Raw genomic sequence first — 21,180 nt, forward strand, 5'->3', positions numbered from 1 at the left:
GATTTGAGTTACTGTTTGTGTCCACAAAGAAGTTGTCAGTCATTGGAGGCAAAGTCAGGGACATCTTGCGGAATCATCTCATCATCACCTGGTGGCCATAGTCTCACCGCGTGTGTTAACACTTTGACACAGGTGCACACGCCCAGCCTGCCTCACACAGACGGTCCTCCGCGTCACTGCTACCGGCAGACAGGTTGTGGGCAGCTGACGAGAAGCAGACGTGTCTGTCCAGTCATGTCCTCCTATGTGTACCGTCCATCCTGTCATGGATATTCCTTGCTTGTCCCTTAAAGTTGAGGGTGTTATTATGATCCACTTAATATAAACTTATGTTGCTATGAAAAAGGCTCCTAGATTTATTCAATTTCGAATCCCGCCGCCAGTTGCCTTGGCTGGGCCACACCAAATGATTTCCCCACCCTACGGTACACCACTGGATAGTTATCTCTGGAGCGAACCCACCAGAGAAGGGTACAGGAGCAGCTTCAACCGGAAGCTCTAATGCGACTCTTTTGTGCACATGAACTACTTCAGAAGGGAAAATAAATCCTAGGAGGTAGCTGGCTTGAGGAGAAGGGTCCTGAACAGGGCTGGCAGCATGCGCGACTATGAAAGAGAAACTCGGTTGAACAGTTGCAGGCGCTGTCCGTGCTGCCTAGCAAAAGATGGTGTTAAGAAGTGAGAGCAGGCAGGGAGGGATCAGATCCCCGCAGGCTGTGTGGCAGGGTGCAGAGTTTGGCCTTCACGCTGAACAATCTAGAATCTGGTGACGTGGGCAGAGCAGTGGGGGCGCTGCGGTGGTGGCTTTGCTGAGAGATGACTTCAGAGCAAGGCCCTGGCCTGAAGGAAAGGGCAGCTGAAGGTCGAGGGGGGGTCTCTGGCTCAAACAGGTGGAGCGTGGTGACAGTTGGGTGGAGAGTGGAGCAGGAGGGGGAGCCCTACACCCAGTCCTGATGTTCAAAAGTGACTGCACACAGCGAAGCTGGACCCACATCACCTCGGATGGACTACCGGCGACAGCTGGTGGTTCGCACCGCGATCTGAAGGCATGAGAACGGCACTGGACTTCCTGCCAACAAGCCCACCCCAGTCTAGTCACGATGAAAGCACCGAACAACCGCACAGCTGAAAGGGGTCAGACCCACGCTCACCCTGAGACTGGTCACCAGCAAAAGGATCCTGGGGAGATGTCACCAGGAAATGGAATGTGGTGTCCTGGATGGGGTTCTGGAACAGAAAAGGGTCATTAGGTTAAGATGAACATCGAGGGAAGAGACCCTTAGTTAACACTAATATATTAGTTAACAAAGAACTAAGTTAATCATAATATCAGTATCGGGTGTGGGAGGACTGTGAGAACTCTCTGAGAGGAGCAAAGCCTGGCCCGCCAAGCCTTGAGGATGATAGTCCTGCTCAGATCAGCCAGTGCACAGAGAGGACCATAAGGCCGACGTCCCTCACTGACCCAGAGCACTACCAGAGACGACACTGGAGGCACAATGCAGGAATTGTGCCCGATCTGACCCCACCACCCCGGGGCGAAAGGCTAAGGGAGCGCAACAGAGCAGCAAGGAGAGCAACGCAATGAAATCACCAGAGAATCGTAAAAATAGATTTTGGGGTCAGGGTTTGGCATCCCATCTTGACCAGAAAACACCCCTAAAGGTCAACAAGCAGACCTTGAACTATTTATAGACTTTTCTTTTTTTGTCCTTGGTTTTGTTTTGTTGCTTTGTTTTGCTCTGTCTTGTTTTTGTGCTTATTATTGTCTCTGCATGCATGTCTATCTAGATAAGACAGGCAGGCGAGATAAATAATCCGGGAGGAGAAAACAATGGGACCAGTGGTTCCGGGGTAGGGGAATGTGGGATTATAAAGAGACTTTGCCCCAGCTTTGTCTCCCCCAAAGACATGCCAAACATTAGGAGCTTTTTGCCAACATATGGGGGGAGGCCAGATACTTAGAGACATCCTCCCTGAAGGCAGTCAGCTGCCAGAGGATTGTCTTGTCCCACCATGGGTAGGCTTGCTCCCTGCTGCTAAGGACAATGGGCTACTTCTCCCTAACAGCTTACAGTCATCAAATTCCTTCCTGTAGGTGGAGTTCATACCCTGCTGAAAATGGTGCCAGGGAACAGATCAAAGAGGTTCAGTGACATCCAAAGTTAGGCTGCCATCCTGAATCTAGGATCTGCCCAGCTTGCCACATGTATACCCCCAATCCCTCCTCTTCCTATTGCGTGGATACCCCTAGATCACCCCCTCTCATTACTGTATTACCTATAGCACAACCCTTTTCCTGTGACGTATGTCTTTACCTGTAATTAGGGGGTTCACCTGTAATTAGGGGGTTTGCATGCCCCCAGAGAATATAAAAGCCTTGGTTATCATTAAATATCCCTTTCTCCACGTGGACCACCAAGCGGGGCTGAGGTGAGCATGCTACTATGAAATGTGCCTGACTCCATTATTTCTCTCTTCTATCTCTCATGCTCTTTATGACTTTACTATAATCTTTGCTTATTATTGCTGTACAATTGTGCCTACTGGACGCGTGATGATGTGCTAGGGGCTGGATTCCCCTCGCAGGGGGACACAGGAGAGAGGGAGAGACGGGGGGAAAGGAAAGGGGACATCAACCAACCCAGGGACAAGGGAACAACAAGTGATCTAAAATAAATGGAGAGGGGGAGCAGGGAGGGAGGGGAGACCTGATGCAAAGGGCTTAAGTGGAGAGCAAATGCTTCAAAAATGATTAGGGCAGGGAATGTACAGCTGTGCTTTATACAATTGATGTATGTATATGTATGGATTGTGATAACAGTTGTATGAGCTCCTAATAAAATGTTAATAAATAATAAATGAATAAATAATCCGTGAAAAAAAATAAAATCAATGGAGGAGGACATAGGATACCTGATGGTGCTTGATCAAGGGAAATTACTTGATCAAGAGAGGAATTACTGAAACCAAATGAAGACCAAGTATGATAGTGGGACAAGAGGTAAGTAAAAGGAAATAGAGGAAAGAACTAGGAGACAAAGGACATTTATAGAGGTCTAAATACAGGCATGTACATATGTAAATATATTTATATATAATTAAAGGGAAATAGATGTATGCATGTATATTTATATGTTAAGTATTAAGGTAGCAGATGGGCATTGGGACTCTACTCAAGTACTTCCTCAACACAAGAACACTTTGTTCTAATAAGCTGGCATTCTGTGATACTCAGCTCCCCAACATGATCGCTGAAGACAAAATGGTTGCATAGGCAAATGTGGTGAAGAAAGCTGATGGTGCCAGGGTATCAAAAGATATAGCATCAGGAGGGGAAAAAATGGGGAGTTGATATCAGGGGCTCAAGTGGGAAGAGAATGCTTTGAAAATGATGATAGCAGCATATGTGCAAATGTACTTGACACACTAGAGGAATATACAGAATGTGATAAGAGATGTAAGAGCCCTCAATAAAAGTATTAAAATAAAAAAAAAGATACAGCGTCTGGGGTCCTAAAGGCTTAAAGATTAACTAGCAGCCATCTAGCTGAGAAGCAACAAAGCCCACATGGAAGCACACACCAGCCTGTGTGATAATGAAGTATCGATGGGATCAGGTATCAGGCATCAAAGATGCAGAACAAAAAAATCATATCAATGTGAATGAGGGGGAGTGAGAGTGGAAACCCAAAGCCCATCTATACAATTGGACATCCCCTTACAGAAGGATCGCAAGGAAGCGACAAGCAGTCTGCGTGCAGTATAGCACAGATGAAACAGACAACTTTCCTCTAGTTCTTTAATGCTTTCTTCCCCTCAATATGATCCCAATTCTACCTTACAAATCCAGCTAGACCTGAGTACAGATAAGACCTGGAAACACAGGAAATCCAGAACAGATAAACCCCTCAGGACCAATAATGAGAGTAGAGATACAAGGAGGGGAAGGGGAAGGTGGGGGAGAAAGGGAGAACCGATCACAATGATCTACATATAACCCCCTCCCTGGGGGACGGACAACAGAAAAGTGGGTGAAGGGAGACATCGGTCAGTGTAAGACATGAAAAAAATTAATAAATGATCAAGGTTTTGGGAGGGAGGGAGGATAGGGGAGGGAGGGGAAAAAATGAGTAACTGATACCAAGGGCTTAAGTAGAAAGCAAATGTTTTGAGAATGATGATGGCAACAAATGTACAAATGTGCTTGACACAATGGATGTATACATGGATTGTGTTAAGAGTTGTACAAGCCCCCAATAAAATGATTTTTAAATAATAATAATAATCCTCCCCAGCCAGCTTCTGGCAGTCCCTGGCTTCTCTCCCCTCTCCCCTCTTCCCTCTCCCCTCTTCCCTCCCCCTCTCCCCTCTCCCTTCTCTCTTCTCCCCTCTCTCCCTTCTCCTTTCTCCCCTCTAGAAAAAAATAAATAATAATAATTAATAAAATAGGTAGTAAAGACCTAGTGCTCTCTAGTCACTATTGTGTGCATGTCTTCAATTATATCAATCCTTTTTTATTTTTCTCAATACTTTTTTAATGTATATATTTATTCAACAAATATTCATCAGGGACCCACTATATATCAAATACTATTCTAGACACAGTAGATAAAGCAATAAATAAAAAGCCATACAAGAAAAAGAAAGAAAAGTGGGTGAATGGAGATATCAGTGTAAGACATGAAAAAAAAATTTATAAATTATCAAGGCTTAGGGAGGGAGGGGTAAAAAAAAGGAGGAGCTGATACCAAGGGCTCAAGTAGAAAGAAAATGTTTTGAAAATGACGATGGCAACAAATGTACAAACGTGCTTGACACAATGGATTGACATAGCATGGATTATGATAAGAGCTGTATAAGCCCCCAATACAATGATTTTAAAAGGTAAATAAACAAAAAGAACTCTCTGCACTAGCTTCACAGCTTTCCTGTAAATCTAAAACTATTGTAAAAAAATTTAATTACTTTAAAAAAGCAGCCACATGCATTTTGTCCTAGAACTCTTAGTTAAGACTAATTGCTGTGCTTCTTCATAAAAGCAAAACAAAACAGGGCTCTGTGACACCCCGGTTTCTGAGTTGGGTGACCTTTCTCAAGAGGAGACCCAGTCGGGGTTTTCTCAGGCCTTTCTCTCATCCATTAGGAAGCTGAGCACTGAGGGCAGTTTGCCGGGGAAGGAAGGACTACAACTCCCAGCGTGCCCCAGTACGGTTGTCAGAGTAACCAAGGAATGCAGACTAACAACCCAGCTGAAGCCTGAGGAACTCTCTCCTGCCAAGGCAGCCATGGGCCAAGATTATTACTCCGTGCTTCAGATCACTCGCAATGCCGAGGATGCCCAGATCAAGAAGGCGTAAGTTGGGGTGACAGCCAGGCTTTAGGAGGTGCCTGAGCAGGCCCTGCCCGCATCTCTTCCCTGCAGAGCTTTTGTGCTTAGCTCAAGCAGGGCAAAATCTGGTCCATCTCTTACTCCTTGCTCATCTGTACCTTGGCTTTGGGTTCAGCTAATGTCAAAGCTGGACATGTGGACCCCCTAGTTCTTCCACCTGTTCTCAAGTCACCTTTACTCTCAAGGCCCTGGTTGCTCTCCCGGGTGCCTAGTTTTCCTGGAAATGACATGAGAACAGGAAACATTTGGACTTCATCCAGAATGTTCTGGAGAACCCAAGGATTTGGGACAGGGGATGAACTGGTCAGATAAGTTTCATTCTGGCCCTTCAGTGGGTGGGGGATTGAATAACCTGTGTCTCTAAATCTATCCACCAGATCTTGGGGACTTTGTGGTTTATTCCTAATAGAGTCTAGGACAGGAGTCAGGACATTTTTTTAGAAAAAAAATTTTTTTAACACATGTTTACTGAGCACTTGCCATATGGGCTAGACACCATTGGGACAGATATGAACCCTTACTTCATGCAACTTAATTTTGTTGGTAAATGCAGATGTTGAGTAAATCACCACACCTAGTGTCACAGTCATCACATGCTGGGCTGCCAACCTTAAGGTCAGCATTTCAAAACCACTAACTGCTCCTGAAGAGAAGGATGGGCCATTCTACTTTCATAGAGTTACAGCCTCAGAAACTCACAGGAGCAGTTCTACCCTGTCCTATAGGATGGCTAAAAGTCAACATAGACTTGATGGATGTGTATACTAGGGGGTACCCCCCCAAAACTTGATTTTTTAAAAAGCTATTTATTTGTTTGTTTGTTTATTACAAAACAACCTTCAAAGTACTCTCCATTACACTTAATACATTTAGCAAATCTGCAATTCCGTTTTTGGAAACATTTTTCAAACTCATCTGTTTGTGGCCGACAGCACCTCCTTTGTTTTTCTCTTCACCTCTTCTGTGTTGTCATATTGCTGTCCTTTCACGTCCCTCTCCATTCGCTGGAACAAAAGAAGTCACATGGAGTGAGGTCAAGTGAGTCAGGTGCGTGGTGCAAGAGAGGCATGCTGTGTTTTCCTAAAAACTGGCGCACTGAGATGGCTGTGTGAGCAGGTGCATTGTCATGGTGGTAAAACCAGTCCCCTGTCTGACACAAATCTGGCCTTTTTTGTCACACACTGTTACACAATCTTTTCAGAACCTCTCAATAGAAAGCTTGATTAACAATCTGACCTGGTGGAACGAACTCCAAATGCATTATCCCCTCACATAAAAAACAAAACAAATGAGTATTGTCTCGATCTCCTGTTTCACTCAACGAGCTTCTTTGGGGTGCACTAAGTTTGAGTTGCTTGACACTCACCTAGCAGGAAAAAGGGGTACTACGAAAGCTCTGCTCCACCCAGCGTAATTCCGTTTGGGGGGTACCCCTTACATGATGTTGATTCGGTGATGTGGTGTTAGGAAAGGAGGAAGAAGTACGGGATACTCTGGAAGCTTCTATTAGAGGAAGAGAGGCCTCTTAGGAGGCTCACCTGGTCATCAAGTGAAAGGTGAGACTTGCTGGAGGGAAGCAAGGAGAAGAGAGAGAACAGGCTTGGCGTTTCATCATTGGATCCCTGGAGGATAATGACAAAGGGGGCGATCTAGGCTAGCTCAGGCCACTGAGACCGGGTCCTGATAATAGCTACAGTTACTGATTGCGCAGGGGCTGTTCTGAACACCTTCCATCACTTTCTTTCCATCCTCACAGAAACCCTTATTAGCCTAAGGCCATGACCACAGCAGATGGCATCACCAGGATGCAGACCCCCTGCCTACTAGGCTTACCTACCATGGGCTACGACCTGGGCAGAGCCCTGTGGGGATGCAGGTGGGACAGTGAAGAGAGTCTGCAGTGTGGGTGAAGAAGTGGGACAAACTCACGAAACCTTCAGAGACCGGGCGAGACACTGTGTGCTGTCGCCTACTGGAAGGCCACCAGAGAGTCCTGCAGACAGACAGCCCAGCTTGAGCCCTGGGAATCGTGTGCTGTGGGGTCAGTTCGGACTCAAAGCAACCTCAGGCATCATTCTAGGCTCTGCTCTTTCTTATGGAGGAGCTGGTGGCTCAGTGGAAAGTTGCCTGCTAACAGAGAGGGCGGCGGTTTGTAGCTCAGCAAGGGAAACCGGTGGCTGTCAACTAGTAGCCTCCTCTGAGCAGGAGACTGGAGGGAGGGAGGGGAGTGGGGCTGGGCAATCTCTTCCCAGCGCCCTTCTTATGAGCCTCTTTGGCTTGGTTGTGTCCCTTAGCTGAAGGTCACAGTCCCTCCGTAGGCCCTGCTCACAACTCTTCCCCTTCTGGGTTCAGGAACTCTCCCTCCTCTTGCTCCCATCTGCTCAGAGGTGGCAGGGAGGGTTCAGGGTTCTGTCCGAACACAACTCTGTGCTATCACTTGTGGTTTAAACCCCATGTGGGTGAATAGCTCAGTCTTACCCAGAATTCCCAAATCCGCGACGTCTCTTTCCTCCTGGGACACTGATGATTCTGACACTGCTGTGTGAGAAGGGGCAGGAGTGGGCAGATACAGGCGTGAAAAGAACAGCGCAGCAACCGATGAGCACAGAGCCGGGAGGCTCGTGCACTTTCTTTGCTCTGATCCTCCCAAGACGCTTGTGTGCCAGTTTGGGTTCTTTGAGAAGCAGGCACCCCCCCACCCCGCAAGGATGAGCTTCAGAATGCGGGTCCACCATCAATGAAGAGAGGGAGGGAAGGAAGGAAGGACTGGGCAGCAATACCCACAGTGGCATCCTCCTTGTAAGCTTGCCCATCGGAGGGCTCCGGGTCCCACCATTCTCCCTCACTGGCTGGGAGCAGCTTGGGCAAAGGAGAGACTTGGCACAGATGCCTAGAGCAGCTGCTCCACACACCAGGCACCTCCCAGGAGGCCTGAGCATCGCACCTCCAAGGTCATCACCGTGACCTTCATCTGCGGACATCAGAATTGAGGAGGGCCACTGAGACAGGCAGCGCAGCCAGAGTGGAACCACGGTCTGCTGTTCTGCCTGCTCTCATTCCTCCTCCTTGTAGGTACCGGAAACTTGCTCTTCAGACCCACCCCCTGAGGTCCATGGAGCCAACTTCCACGGAGATATTTAAGCAGATAGCAGAGGCTTACGATGTGCTGAGTGACCGTGAGTGACTGGGGAACGGAGGGTGGAGGAGTCACCTAAGATGCCCCCTACACCTCAATTAAAAGCATACCTTAAGCTTCAGGCACGTAGGCTTGTCTAAGGGGCCCAACAGTGAATGAATAAGCATCTCCCTTCCCTGCCCAAGATGCAGGCAAACTAAGAGGGAAAACAGGATGAGGCATTGCCCTGAGCAGCAGACACAAGTGAAGGCGGAGTTTCCATCTCACCAAGGACAGATGAGTAAAGGGAGAGACAGAGAGACCAGGAGTACCGTATATACTCAAGTATCAGCCAACCCGAATATCAGCCGTGGAACCTAATTTTACCACCTAAACTGCATTAAACATGTGCTGGAAAACTCGTCTTATTACATGAATATATACGGTGATTAGGAAGTGTTGCTCCTATGGAAACCACAGCCTGGGGAAAGGAGGGAGGAGTTCCCTGCCCCAGTTTGGAGCCATGCCCAGGTGCTTTCCCTAAGGGCTTGTTCTGACTGAGAGGTACTGTGTGGAAGGAAGGCTGGGTCACCAAATTTTCTCTTGCCCTGCGTTTTCAAGACTCCAGACACCCAAGTGTAGCATTTCAGAGCTCTAGAATATTTAGAGGGGCCCTAGGGGCATAGTGGGCTACCCACTGAGGTGCTAATGACAAAGGCAGTGGTTCAAACCCTCCAGTTGCTTTGAGGGAGAAAGATGAGGCTGCCTGCTCCCATAAAGATCTAAAGACTTAGAACCCAAGGAGGGCATTCTGCTCTGTCCTACAGGGTTCTAGGATGCTATGTACCCCAGACCAAATTCCAGGACTATACCCTGACTCTTAGTCTGTCATTTCTTCCTCTACTCTGCACCCCACCCTAGCAAGCCTAACACTTTCCCATCTTTCTTTTGGGTGATGGCCGCGGGGAGGGGGGGAATATACTTAGATTCATACAGGATAAAGTTAAATCCCTAACTTCTAGGGTCTCATTCCAAAGATTTCCAGACAGGAGGTATCTTGGAGCTAAGACTGTTTTTGACCTTTCCCATAACGGGGTCTTCCTGGTGCCTCCATCTATCCCAGCCCTCGCCCCCTCCCAGCCCACCCTGGACTCTCCCTAAGATGACGTATGTCCACAGCTGTGAAGCGAGGCATCTATGACAAGTTTGGAGAGGAGGGCTTGAAAGGTGGGATCCCTGTGGAGTTTGGATCACAAATCCCGTGGACAACCGGTTATGTCTTCCATGGCAACGCGGAAAAGGTTTTCCAGGAATTCTTCGGAGGAGACAATCCCTTCAGTGGTGAGTCCCGCCCAGCCCCCACCCAGCCCTGTGCTTTACTGGGAAAGGTACTGATTCTAAAAGATGCTTCTCTGCAGATTTCGTTGCTGTTGCTTTTCTCTTTAAGACTGGGAGGGGGGAAGGAGGAAGGAAACAAATGGTGAAAAATGAAGACAGAACGTATTGAAAAAGCAATTGCAGGCCCTCAGTTACTTCTCTGGAAACAGCTATCCGTTGCTAACAGTTGATGTATCCTCCAGGATGATGTCAGTGCATTTAAAAGCATATACTTACATTTGTCTTTAAAATTTGGCATAAAAATGGGACCATATTGTACAGTGTTGCACACTGATTTTTTTCCATGTGACAATGTTATTTTGTGACATTATATATGGATCACCTTTGTTCGTGTGAATGCTTGCATAGAATGTCCTGGTAGAAGTGTGTCTGAGGCATCGGCTGCAGAAACAGATGCCGTGACCACCATGGTGAGCAGGAAAGGGTGTGTGCAATATGGGGGCTAGTTAGAGGCTGTAAAAAAGCATTGGGAAGAAAGCAATCATTGGTGGGTCTGGAGGAGAGCACTCTAAGTGGCCCTCCGGGAATTCCCCCTAGATTAACACTTCTGATCCAGCCCAGAAGGAGAGCTGCTGGAGGAGGGGAACCAAGGGAACTCCACTATTGTATCTGGAAGACACCATTGTCCCTGCAGTCCTTGCGGAAGGGATTTGCTGCCATTGCTATCCCCCATGCCTCCTGACAGGCGTGAAGCTAGAGGTGGGCACAGAAAATCCCTATCTTCACAACAGTGCTCCCCAGCTCTGGCCAAAGCCACAGACAGCTCTGGGGCTTTACCTAACCAGCAGAGTTTAAATTCAGAACTCTAGCTGCAAGAGAGTCAGAACACTGTTCTTCTTCGGCTCTCCGGATTCTACAGTAGGAAATGTGCAAAGGGGAGGATGGAATGGATTCTGGGGTCAGTTCACCACATCTATCATCTGTTCATTTTAATTTTATTAAAATCTCATTTGAATCGCCATCTCATTAATGAGCATTTACCTTTCCCCCTAGTGTTTTGCTAATCTTGTACACGTGGGATATTCTCCAATGCTTTTCTGTTGGAATAGTTCACGTGCTGCTAACAGTTGATGTCTCAGATGTGCCTGTCGCCCTATCAGATATGCAGTCCCCCAGGGCAGGGACTCTGAGTATCTGAGTATCCAAACCCCAGCCTAAGATCTGAGAAGAGTGAAGGGATGGTGGGTGGAGAGATAGAAGGTGAGTGGGTGGGTAAATGAACGGAAGGGTAAGTAGATGGATGCATGAATGATCCCAGACTTACTGACAAAGAATTGGTGTGTGAGCTCTGAATCATCTTGCAAAGACAGTTAACCTTCATCTCTTTACTCATCTTCCTGACCAGTTAAGCAGCTCATGGTGCCTACATTTCCATGGCCTGTTCCACCCCCTTGCCCACCTCCACATCGCCTTCTCCCTGGCCACGTCACAGATTTTCTGCTTTCCAAAATATCTCTCTTCCACTGCTCCATTGGCCTCAGTGCCCCTCCGACTGTGCATTGCCTTCCAATGAGAAAGCTGGGTCCATAAACTGTAGGTGAGAATGGAGACAGCAAAGGCCTTGGAGTCAGGGAGCCTGCCCCACACCCATGCTCTCTTATTTGACAAGTTTGTGGTCTTATCAAATATTTCCACCTCTCTGAAATCTAAGTCTCCTCATTATGATGTGGCTGTAATCATCTATATGTCACAAATGAGATATTTTAATGCAAATTGACTTTGCAGTCAGAAAAGAATTCCACATGCAAAGGGCTGGCATTTCCCAGGGACAGGTGCATGGAAAGAGACCAATCAGAGGCCCCAAGCCAGCGCTTGCAAGGACTCAGTAGGGAAGGCCAAGCCCAAGGGCCTCTGTGGGGTCCCACAGGCAGTGTCCAGGAGTTATGCTGCTGTAATGCTCCACCCCAGGGATTCTTGTGCCCCATTTTCCCTTGCCCCTCCCTGCAGGGTCAAGGTGGGAGTCGGGGGACTTCCTGTATCCTGGCTATTGGGATGTCTCCTATCTGGCACTCTATAGGTGGACAGATAAACTCAGGAAAGCAAGACCATTCACAGGCCTCTTAATTACCCATTAGATCTTAAAGGGACCTAATATGAAGTCCCCTAGCCCCCTTGGCACCCCCCACCCCCACCCCCGGTCATCACATCATCCCAGCCTGTGAAGACCATTCCATTCCATTCCCCAGAAGAGACCGAGGGCACAAGCTCAGCCATAACAGGCACCCCGACTCTCCAGCTATCAAAGGACTTTCCCATCTGTTAGCACAGCAGAGTTAGGAGTGTAGTGTAGAATTATGGGTGTAGTACTAGGCTGGAGTTAAAAAAAAAAAAGTCGAGGAAAGAGGAGCTTGGGGATAGGCTGGTGACCCTTGAAGTTTGTTAGGGACCACCATACCCTCCCCCAAATCTCAGTTACTGACTTTATAGAAACAGGGATCTGGGGTGCCGAGTGGTCTTGGGCTGGGCCAACACATGAAGTGGAGGCCTGGTGCTATTCGCCTCTTCTCTCCAAGCAAATGGTGCAGTAGTTTCTGACACCACCACCAGAGGGCACCCCTTTCTTTTCTAAGGCAACAGGTTGACAGGATGACTCCCTAACTGGGAGGGGGTGAGGAAGGAGGACAGGGAAGTGGGAGGCCAAAGCAGAGCACGGAGCAGAGAGGGGCGGCAAGGGATGCTTATCACGGTTGAGGACAGCTTCCTGACCCCAGACAACCTGAGGCTGAGAGGCGGGGATGGGGCGCTAGGGACCACATTTGGAGCATTGAAGACGTGGGAGGGTGCCCTGTGCATGTGAATCTCTGGACACAATGCCTTTATTCTTCTCACCTCCTACAGAGTTTTTTGATCCGGAAGGCAGTGAGGTGGATTTGAACTTTGGGGGGCTCCGGGGCCGAGGGGTCCAGAAGCAGGACCCCCCAATTGAACGAGACCTTTACTTGTCCCTGGAGGATTTATTCTTTGGCTGCACCAAGAAGATTAAGATCTCCAGAAGGGTGAGTAATGAGTTGGTTGCCCCCAAGAGGAGCCTGCCTAACCACTCACTCTAACCCTGCCCGTCACCAGCCAGCTCCTTCTTGACCTCTCCTGGAGCATTGTCTCTGATGCAAGGGAACCAGTGTGAAGCCCCCTCTCCACGCGCCCCAGCCTACGGTCTCTCGCACCATCCCACCCTGCGAAGTTCATTCCATTCGGCAAGCCCCGAGAGTCAGAGGACCGCAGAGGTGGAATCCTCATGGGCACCCCTGACTCCCAGTTTACAAAGGACTTTCATGAGATCTTAGATCTAGAGTGTGGCTACTGAGGATAAAGGCCCGACTTTATCCTACTCCTACTAAGGAGTTCCCTTTGCAGTCTTCTCTCTTGGTGCAGCCTGGGATGTGGGTAGGAGGCACCTGTGAGTTCTGCCCTCTGGACATTCCTAAGGCATACCCAGTTCACACTTTCAGGGTTTCCTCAGGGTCTATGCTAACCTCTGCCCTGGAGTCCATTCTGACTCGTCGTGACCCTAGAGGACAGGGCACAACTGCCCTTGTGATTTTCAGAGACGAGTTCTTTACGGGAGTGGAAACCGTTTTTCTCCCACGGAACCACCAGGGTTTTGAATTGCTGGCCTTGTGGTTAGCAGCCCACCAGGCAACAACTATGAGCCACCAGGCTCCTCTACGGTCTGGACCAAGGTCAGTCAAAAAGTATTGCTACAAAAAAATCATTGAGGGGATCGACCCTCTTTACATTAAAAAATATTGTGGATATTTACAAAGCAGATCAGCTTTCTGTTCAAGAATTCATACATACTTTGTTTCATGTCATTGAATGCAATCCCCAAAATGTGACATGATTTCACTTCCTCCCTGTTTCCTGTTTCCCATTCCTCCATCATCCTTAACCCTTCTGAGCTTTGTCTTTGGGAAATGTCACTCTTTTGTTCTCAAATGGTTGAGTACTGTGTCTGCCTCTTTAGTGTTATTGTGCCCCTGACAGACTGGGTCTATTATTTGGCCCAACGATGAGCCATCAGTGAGTTCATTTCCAGACCAGAGGGTTGACGAAGGGCCATATTTATCCTTTGGTGATCGACTAACTTCACTCAGTACCATGCCACACAAGTTATGTTGTGAGGTGTCTCAAAGATAAATGATTGTTTGATACCATTGCATATACATATCATAGCTTGCAAAGTCATGGAAACCTTTAGTCAATGAAAATATTAAACTATTGTCTATCATCATAGCCTCCACCTAGCTCTGTACGCTTTTGAAGGTCATGTTCTCTAACCCTTCCCCAAGGGATTCTTCACACTTGGACGAATACCAAGTCTAAGCGGCAGTTTTGGCATCCCCGAAGGACTCACATTGTGCTCTTTTTAAACGTTCTTTGAGTTTGGGGGGCAACAACCTCTGAAGGGACAAGATCAGGGCTAGAGTGGATGGGGTAAGACTTCCCAAGGAAACTGCCCCAGGATAGGCCTGGTTACGCTGGAAGAATGATGGAGGGTGCCTTATCCTGATGGGAAAGATGTTCCTCTGCACAACTTTCCTGGCTGCCTTCTCACCTGTGCAGTTTGTCTTCATAAGCTTCTTTCTAATAAGCCCCAGGGACGGTCCTGTCTTCTGTAAGAGGATCTATTGAGATTAACCCTGTGGAGTGGCCCCCAATAGTCACGCCAACCTGGGCTGACCTCTCTGCTTTGGATTTAACTGGCTCAGCAGATCTACTCGGAAACCACTGTTTGGATGGGACCTCTTGCAAAGGCACCCTCATGAGACTAAACAACTTGTTTGCAGGAATGCAGAACCATGTTTAACGCTGTTCTGTTAAGAACAAGTCCACGCACATATGCCCTGGAGCCCCAATCACAACACTTGCTAACTTACCCTGGTGCCTCGGGTCAAAGGGAGCAGTGTGGACATGGTGGATAGCTCCTGAGGTCACTGGTTGAAGGCCCTCCGTGCCTGAGGGTCCTGTCCTCGGCTTAGCCTTAGTCCATGAACCAGCCCTGTGCCAGGCACAAGGACAAGGCCCTCTCACCTTTGCCCAGCAGAGGAGACACTCACTGCAGACGAAGATGCTCCTCTAGGCATGTGATTGGAGAGTGGTGGTCAGCATAATGGAGAAGTCATTGGGAGGCCCCGATACACTGACCTTTATGGCCTTTCTCCCTCTGGGATAGCCTTTCTTGCTCCCTCTCCTTCCTGCTCAGCCAGGACCTTCTAAGAATTGTGTAGGGGCTCAGGGCCAGGGGCTCTTGAGTCAGGAGAGAGGAACTGAGTACATTTTTTTTTCTGAGTACATTTTTTAACTGAGCATCTGTTCATGACCAGGGCCACATAATTTCTGGAGCTGGACTTGAATCCACTCCCGGGGGCTGCATGGCATCTCTGTCCCACTCCCAGGACACACGCCACCATCTGGATCACAAGGCTTTGATTCCAATGGCAACAGAGAGAGTGGGGATGGCCCGTTTCTAGTATATCAAGCCTGAACAAAGCACCTTTCATACATTTAAAGGCCAGCTGATTGCCTGTGTTCATGGAAATTTTAAATAAAGTCCTTGTCTCCCCACCCCGCACCACACACACACACTACTGCAGGTGCTGAATGAGGACAAGTACTCCTCCACCATCAAGGACAAGATCCTGACGATCGACGTGAAGCCTGGCTGGAGGCAGGGCACACGCATCACCTTCGAGAAGGAAGGGGATCAGGTGAGGAAGAAGCAAGCTCAGTGTCCCCAGCACCCCACCCTTGGCTCAGGCACCTGGCCTCAGGTGGTGGGAGTACTGAGGAGGTGCATTTCTTGGTCTTGTGAGTCCTGGACTGGTAGGGAGACAGGTGTGCTGGGCAGGTGAGATGGTCTTTAATGATGTTTCCCAGGGGCGGGGTGTCACGATGCCTGTGAGTGCGCAGCCCCAGAATCATCCTCATTTTACAGAGAGGGAAACAGGGGCCCAGAGAGGAAAGGAACTGGCCCAAGGCCCAGGTCACTAAAGTAGGAAAGGTAACCCACTCCCGACTCCAGGGCTCTCTCTGATGTGTTCTGGTGCTTCTCTGGTGGAAGCCCAACCACAGAGATACTCAGAAGGCATTGATGGATAATAATATAAAATGAAATGTCCAGAGAAGAGTCACGGTGGCAGAGCGACCAGAGCCAAGCTCATACTTCTTTTTCACTAGAAAACATCTCTTTCCCCCAAACACCCTTCAAGACCCAGCTCCGATGTCCCTGCCATGCTGGACAGCCTTCCCAGGCCTCCAGAGCTCCCCCAGCCTCTAGGCTCTCCTTTATCACAGCCTGGAGCTCACGGAGGAGCCTATGAGGGGCAGTTGCCCCCACTAGACTGGGAGTTCCTTGGGGTGAGGGCCCAGTCTGACTCCCTTGTCCCCAGTGCTCAGAAGAGAAGCCAGCAGAATTTCCATGGCGTAATGAAGCTTGTCCGAAGGGCGTCACCCATGGAGTTGCAAGGAAAGGGCAAGAAAAATGTCCAACCGAGGAAGCCTCTTGGTCCCCTGAGGGCATCCGTCTTGAGCATGCTCAGTAGAAGAGACTAACACAGAGGGGATCCATTTGGCCGGTTTCTCAGGACAGGAGCCAGGGGGCCCAAGTGGAGAAGGCCCCACCGGAGCACCTGCTCCAATCTCCCCACTGAACAGATGAAGACAATGGAGACCCTTAGGGGCAGGAAGTTGGCCAAGGTCACACAGCCAATTGGTCCTTGTCACCCTTTGGCCTCCCCTGCCCAGGGCCCCAACATCATCCCGGCTGACATCATCTTCATTGTAAAGGAGAAGCTCCATCCCCGTTTCCGCAGGGAGAACGACAACCTTTTCTTTGTGAGCCCCATCCCCTTGGGCAAGGTGAGTGGGCAGAGAGCAGGAGCAGGGAGGGGAGGGATCACAGCCAGCCTCTGCTGTCCCCAAGGAGAAGACCCCAAGACAGGCAGGTGGTCAGGTCTCTCCGTCTACTCACCCCAGTGAGTAGGCAAGACCCTCAGGATGTGCTGAGTCGGCCACCCAGGCCCGGAGCCCAGCCAAACCAGTCTGCAGTTGTCTTCCCTCCAGGGAGTGCATGACCCCTCCCTCCACAGCCTCACACCCCAGTCTGCAGCCTTCCATTGGGCCCCCTGCATCTCATCTGCTGTAACCCACCCCACCTGTTAACTGCTGCCGCTGAGCCACGGCTGCCCAGGTGCCACCAGGTCAGATGCTGTGTTGCTGTCAACTCCCCTCATCTCACTGGTAAAGCCCTCCTGACACTTTAAGCCCCTCCCCAAAGTTTACCGCCTCTGTGAAGTCTCTCAGATCCCCACCTGTTTGAGACGGACCCCTTCCTTCTCACTGTCAAACACGCCGGATGTCCACGCCTGTCTTACAAACCAGCTGGTGAACTCTGCGATCAGACAGTTGCTTGGGTCACCCACCTTGTCACCCACCCTCATTTGGAGTCCCTGGTACCCAGCTCAGGCCAGGTCACTGAAAAGGCTCACAAAGTGCTTTTTTTTTTTCTTAAAATACTTTTATTGGGGGCTCTTACATCTCTTATCACAATCCATACATTCCTCCAATGTGTCCAGCACATTTGCTGCCATCATCATTTTCGAAGCATTCTCTTCCCACTTGAGCCCGATATCAGCTCCCCATTTCATCCCTCCTCTCCCCCCACTCACAAATCCTTGATAAGTTATAGATTTTTTTCCCTACAAAGAATGGCCATGGTGCCCCTCCCTCCCCCAGGCTCTTACCTGCTGCACCGTGGAGGTGAAGACCTTGGATGACCGTCTGCTCTGCATCCCCATCAATGACATTGTCCAGTGAGTCCACCTGCCGAGGGCCCCTGTAGGCAAGGGAGGCTCTGGCCTGGGCCTTGGGAGTAGCTTTGGGCAGGCCTGCAAGGTACGGTTGGGATTATTGTGCAGCTGGTGCTTAGCATAAAGGTACCCGGCTAGAGGCAATAGATGACCCAAACCCAGCCCACACCCCGGTGCACCCCTGGCAAAAGGTGTGCCTTCCTCTAACTTGCAGGGCTCCCGGCAGGCCTCCGGGGCAGGTAGGGGCTGCAGCCCCTGGCTCCAGTACCGCTCAGTAGAGCTCGAGTTGCATCTTTTCCCCAAGAAAGGCCCTCTGCATGGGAAGCTTCGCTCAGCTGCCCAGCACTGTCCATCCCAATCCGGAGTCTGTCCATCTTCCTTCCCTACCCTGCTCTCATGTGGAAAGCAAGCTTCCTGGGACCCTCCATCAGACTGTGTCAGTGGGCCCAGGGACCAAACTGTGGGGGACAAGCCAGCCTCCTCCCCTCTCCCACTGGTTCTGGTTGATACAAGGCATTCCCCAGTGGACGTTATAGTGCCTACCTCTTTCCTGAGGTTATGAGAGTAGGGGTGGTGGCAGCCGGTTGAGGTTCTGCTCTGGAATATTCTCTAATCTCCCTTTTCCATCCTTCTGTCTCAGCCCCAAGTACTTCAAGAAGGTGTCAGGTGAGGGGATGCCATTGCCCGAGGACCCCACCAAGAAGGGGGACCTTTTCATCTTCTTTGACATCCAGTTTCCCACACGCCTCACCCCCCAGAAGAAGCAGATGCTGCGCCAGGCACTGCTGACCTAACCTTAGTGGGCTGGGGGCTCAAGCAGAGATGGGACAGGCAGCCAGGCCTTTCCCACCTGCCAGCACCTCCGTAGCCTCCAGTGTGCAAGGGAGCTGGCCTGCTACACAGATGTGAGGGCGAGGGTGGAGTGGTAGAGGACTTCACACTGACATAATAAAGACTCGATTCTGATCTTCCTAAGCCCAGGACAGTATGTAGAAAGAAGGGAGAGTTCCCTCCCAGCCCTCCCTGATGCAGAAGGAAGAGCAGGGGCCCTGTCCTGCCTGCAGCACTGACTTGTGGGGAGGGAGGTCTCTGAGCCTCTGGGCTTCTACCTTGGCAAAGCTGGGCAGGGCTGTGTGGCCTCTCAGGGTCCACGGCTCTGATCCTTCACGACATGCGCGCTCTGTGGAGTGTGATGTGGGCATGTTGAAAAGCCAAGGAAGTCAAAGTCCAAGAGAAGACACTTGCCCCTGGTCACCCAGGTGTCCATGGAAAAGCTGTCATCAGAACTACCACCTGCTTCCTCTGCCAAGGCCACTTCCCTCAGAATGCCTAGAGGGAGTACCTGCACTGGAAATGGCTTGGGCTTCTCCCGCCTTGCCTTGGGTTCCCCGCTCTGTGAATCATCCAGGAACTGGCCTGTCTCTAGACAGTGGCCTCTAGAGGTAGGTGACCTCAGTTCTGGTTTCAGCCTTGCCATTGGCTCCAGGGACTAGTCCCCTCCCCTTCCAGGGGCTCTTTTGTAGAGTAGAGCAGAGCCAACAACCCTCACCTCACTGACTTGTGAGGATTAAGTGTGAATGTGCTTGAACTTAGAAGGGTGACCTTGCTGCTGAAGGCCAGGGAGAGGATCTCACCTCCAGGCCTGCGCAGAACATACCTGCACCCTTCAGTCAAAAGTGTGTTAATACACTCTTTCCATCCAAGGGCAAAGGGCAGAGTCTGAGTGTAGACTCAGAATAGGTCTGGGGTATGGACAAAGCTGGGGGTCACTCAAGTAAGTCACAGGGACTTGAGGTTGGCAGCACTTGCCAACCAGCAACAGCAGACACTGGGGTGTAGCACCCAAGGCCAGGACTCGAGGAAGCATCTGAGGACAAAGGGTTTTAGTCAAGACACATGCTGGAGTCCCAGCCATGCAACTTCCCAGCTGTGTCATTGGGCAGATCATCTCACCTCTGTAAATCCTACAGCAGGGACTGAGGAACATCCTGGTGTTGCTGTGGTTAAGTGCATGGCTAACCAAAAAGCTCATGGTTGGAACCTACCAGGGATTGAGGGAGAACAGACCTGGGGACCTCCCTGGCACAGCCTAGAGCACCTTTCATGAATAGCAAAGACATGAAGTAGGAAGTGTATCTCCACATTTTTGAAATAGTAAAAATCCTGACAATAGGATCAATAAAAAACTTCATGGTACAAAGTAGACAAGCTGTCAAGGGCTTTGTTTGACTTGGATCCAGTCAGTGTCCATGGAAGCAGCAGTCACCGCGTCAAATGACATACTGTACTGGGCCAGGCTATGGCACAGGTCTCTTTAAAGCAGTGGTTCTCAATCTGTGGGTGGTGACCCACAGTAACAAAAATGATTTTATGGTTGGGGGGTCACCACAATATGAGGAACTGCATTAAAGGGTCATGGTAGTAAGAAGGTTGAGAACCACTGCTTTATAAAGTTTGAAGAGCAGAGGACTAGGGTGTCCTTCCTTGACTCAAGCCATGTCATTTTCAGTTACTTTCTGTGCTCAAGGAAGCTGGACAAGGAGCAAAACTGAAGAATTCCTGTGGAATACTATCCTGGTGCATGCCAGAACCCACTGCTGCCCAGCCCATTGCAACTCGGCGACCCTGCAGGACAGAGTGGAGCCGCTCCCTGGGGTTTATAAGGCTGTCATGTGAGGATGGCGCAGGGCTGTGCGGTGTACGGGATCAGACTGACTCAATGGCATCTAACATGTCTAGAAACAGAGGCATCTTTCTCCCAAGGGGCAACTGGTGGGGTCAAGCCAGTCTTTCAGTTAGCAGCCCCATTCCTAACCCAGGGTATGGCCAAGGCTCCTTGACTGTCAGAGATCTAAGATAGCAGACTTGTCTGATGCATTTTGAAGATGGACTCAGTGCAGCATTGTGTCCAAGCAGTCATGAGGTTGATGGTGCAGGACCAGGTAGTGTTGTGTTTGACTGTACACAGGGTTGTCAGAAGTAGGGAGTGACTCAATGACATGTAATGAAGGAGCCTTAGACTGGGCCTGGCATACCACCTTGCAGGTCCTTTGAAAACTAGATGAAGGTGGGGAACATGGTGCCTGCAGAGCCAACCTCTACAACTCCCAAGTCTGACACCTCCAGGGCAGTGAGAGACCTGAGTGCGTTTTCCTCACTTCAATAACTTGAAAGCAGTCCCTATCCTGTCCACATTCCCAGTGCTGAGGATTGAGCCCATTTGTACTTTCCAGAGGTTTTTATCACCCAAGCTCTTCAAGGTCTCAGGGATGGGTCCAGAACCAGCTGATACTGTGCCTATGTCCAGTCCATTTCCCACCCACCCCCAGTACAAAAGAATCCTTTGGGGCCAATGGGAGCCCTGATGGCATAATGGGTCATATGCTGGTTGGGCTGCCAATGGCAATGTCAGTGATGTAAAGTCACCAGCTGTTCCAAAGGAGGAAGATGAGGTCGTCTGCCCCTAT

At 49.8% G+C, this 21,180-nt stretch overlaps 1 protein-coding gene across 2 annotated transcripts; it reads left to right on the forward strand.

The window, feature by feature from the left end:
- Positions 1–5,288: 5,288 nt before the first annotated feature.
- Positions 5,289–18,507, forward strand: DNAJB13 (DnaJ heat shock protein family (Hsp40) member B13). Of its 2 annotated transcripts, XM_075548659.1 has the most exons (8): positions 5,289–5,356; positions 8,465–8,568; positions 9,687–9,848; positions 12,744–12,901; positions 15,500–15,613; positions 16,650–16,763; positions 17,640–17,716; positions 18,354–18,507. In XM_075548659.1, exons 1-8 carry the CDS (start codon positions 5,289–5,291, stop codon positions 18,505–18,507), a joined length of 951 nt encoding a protein of 316 aa, XP_075404774.1. The 2 variants fall into 2 exon arrangements, with proteins under 2 accessions (XP_075404774.1, XP_075404775.1); XM_075548660.1 differs by lacking the exon at positions 9,687–9,848.
- The last annotated feature ends 2,673 nt before the right edge of the window (positions 18,508–21,180 follow it).

The sequence above is a fragment of the Tenrec ecaudatus genome, chromosome 4, assembly GCF_050624435.1.
Source record: "Tenrec ecaudatus isolate mTenEca1 chromosome 4, mTenEca1.hap1, whole genome shotgun sequence".
NCBI lineage: Eukaryota > Metazoa > Chordata > Mammalia > Afrosoricida > Tenrecidae > Tenrec > Tenrec ecaudatus.

Excerpts from the sequence above, each read along its gene's own strand:
- DNAJB13 (XM_075548659.1), top strand. The coding sequence starts at position 5,289 with ATGGGCCAAGATTATTACTCCGTGCTTCAGATCACTCGCAATGCCGAG. Across the intron at positions 5,357-8,464 it reads GATGCCCAGATCAAGAAGGC|GTACCGGAAACTTGCTCTTC; the intron begins GTAAGTTGGGGT and ends TCCTCCTTGTAG. Across the intron at positions 9,849-12,743 it reads AGGAGACAATCCCTTCAGTG|AGTTTTTTGATCCGGAAGGC; the intron begins GTGAGTCCCGCC and ends CACCTCCTACAG.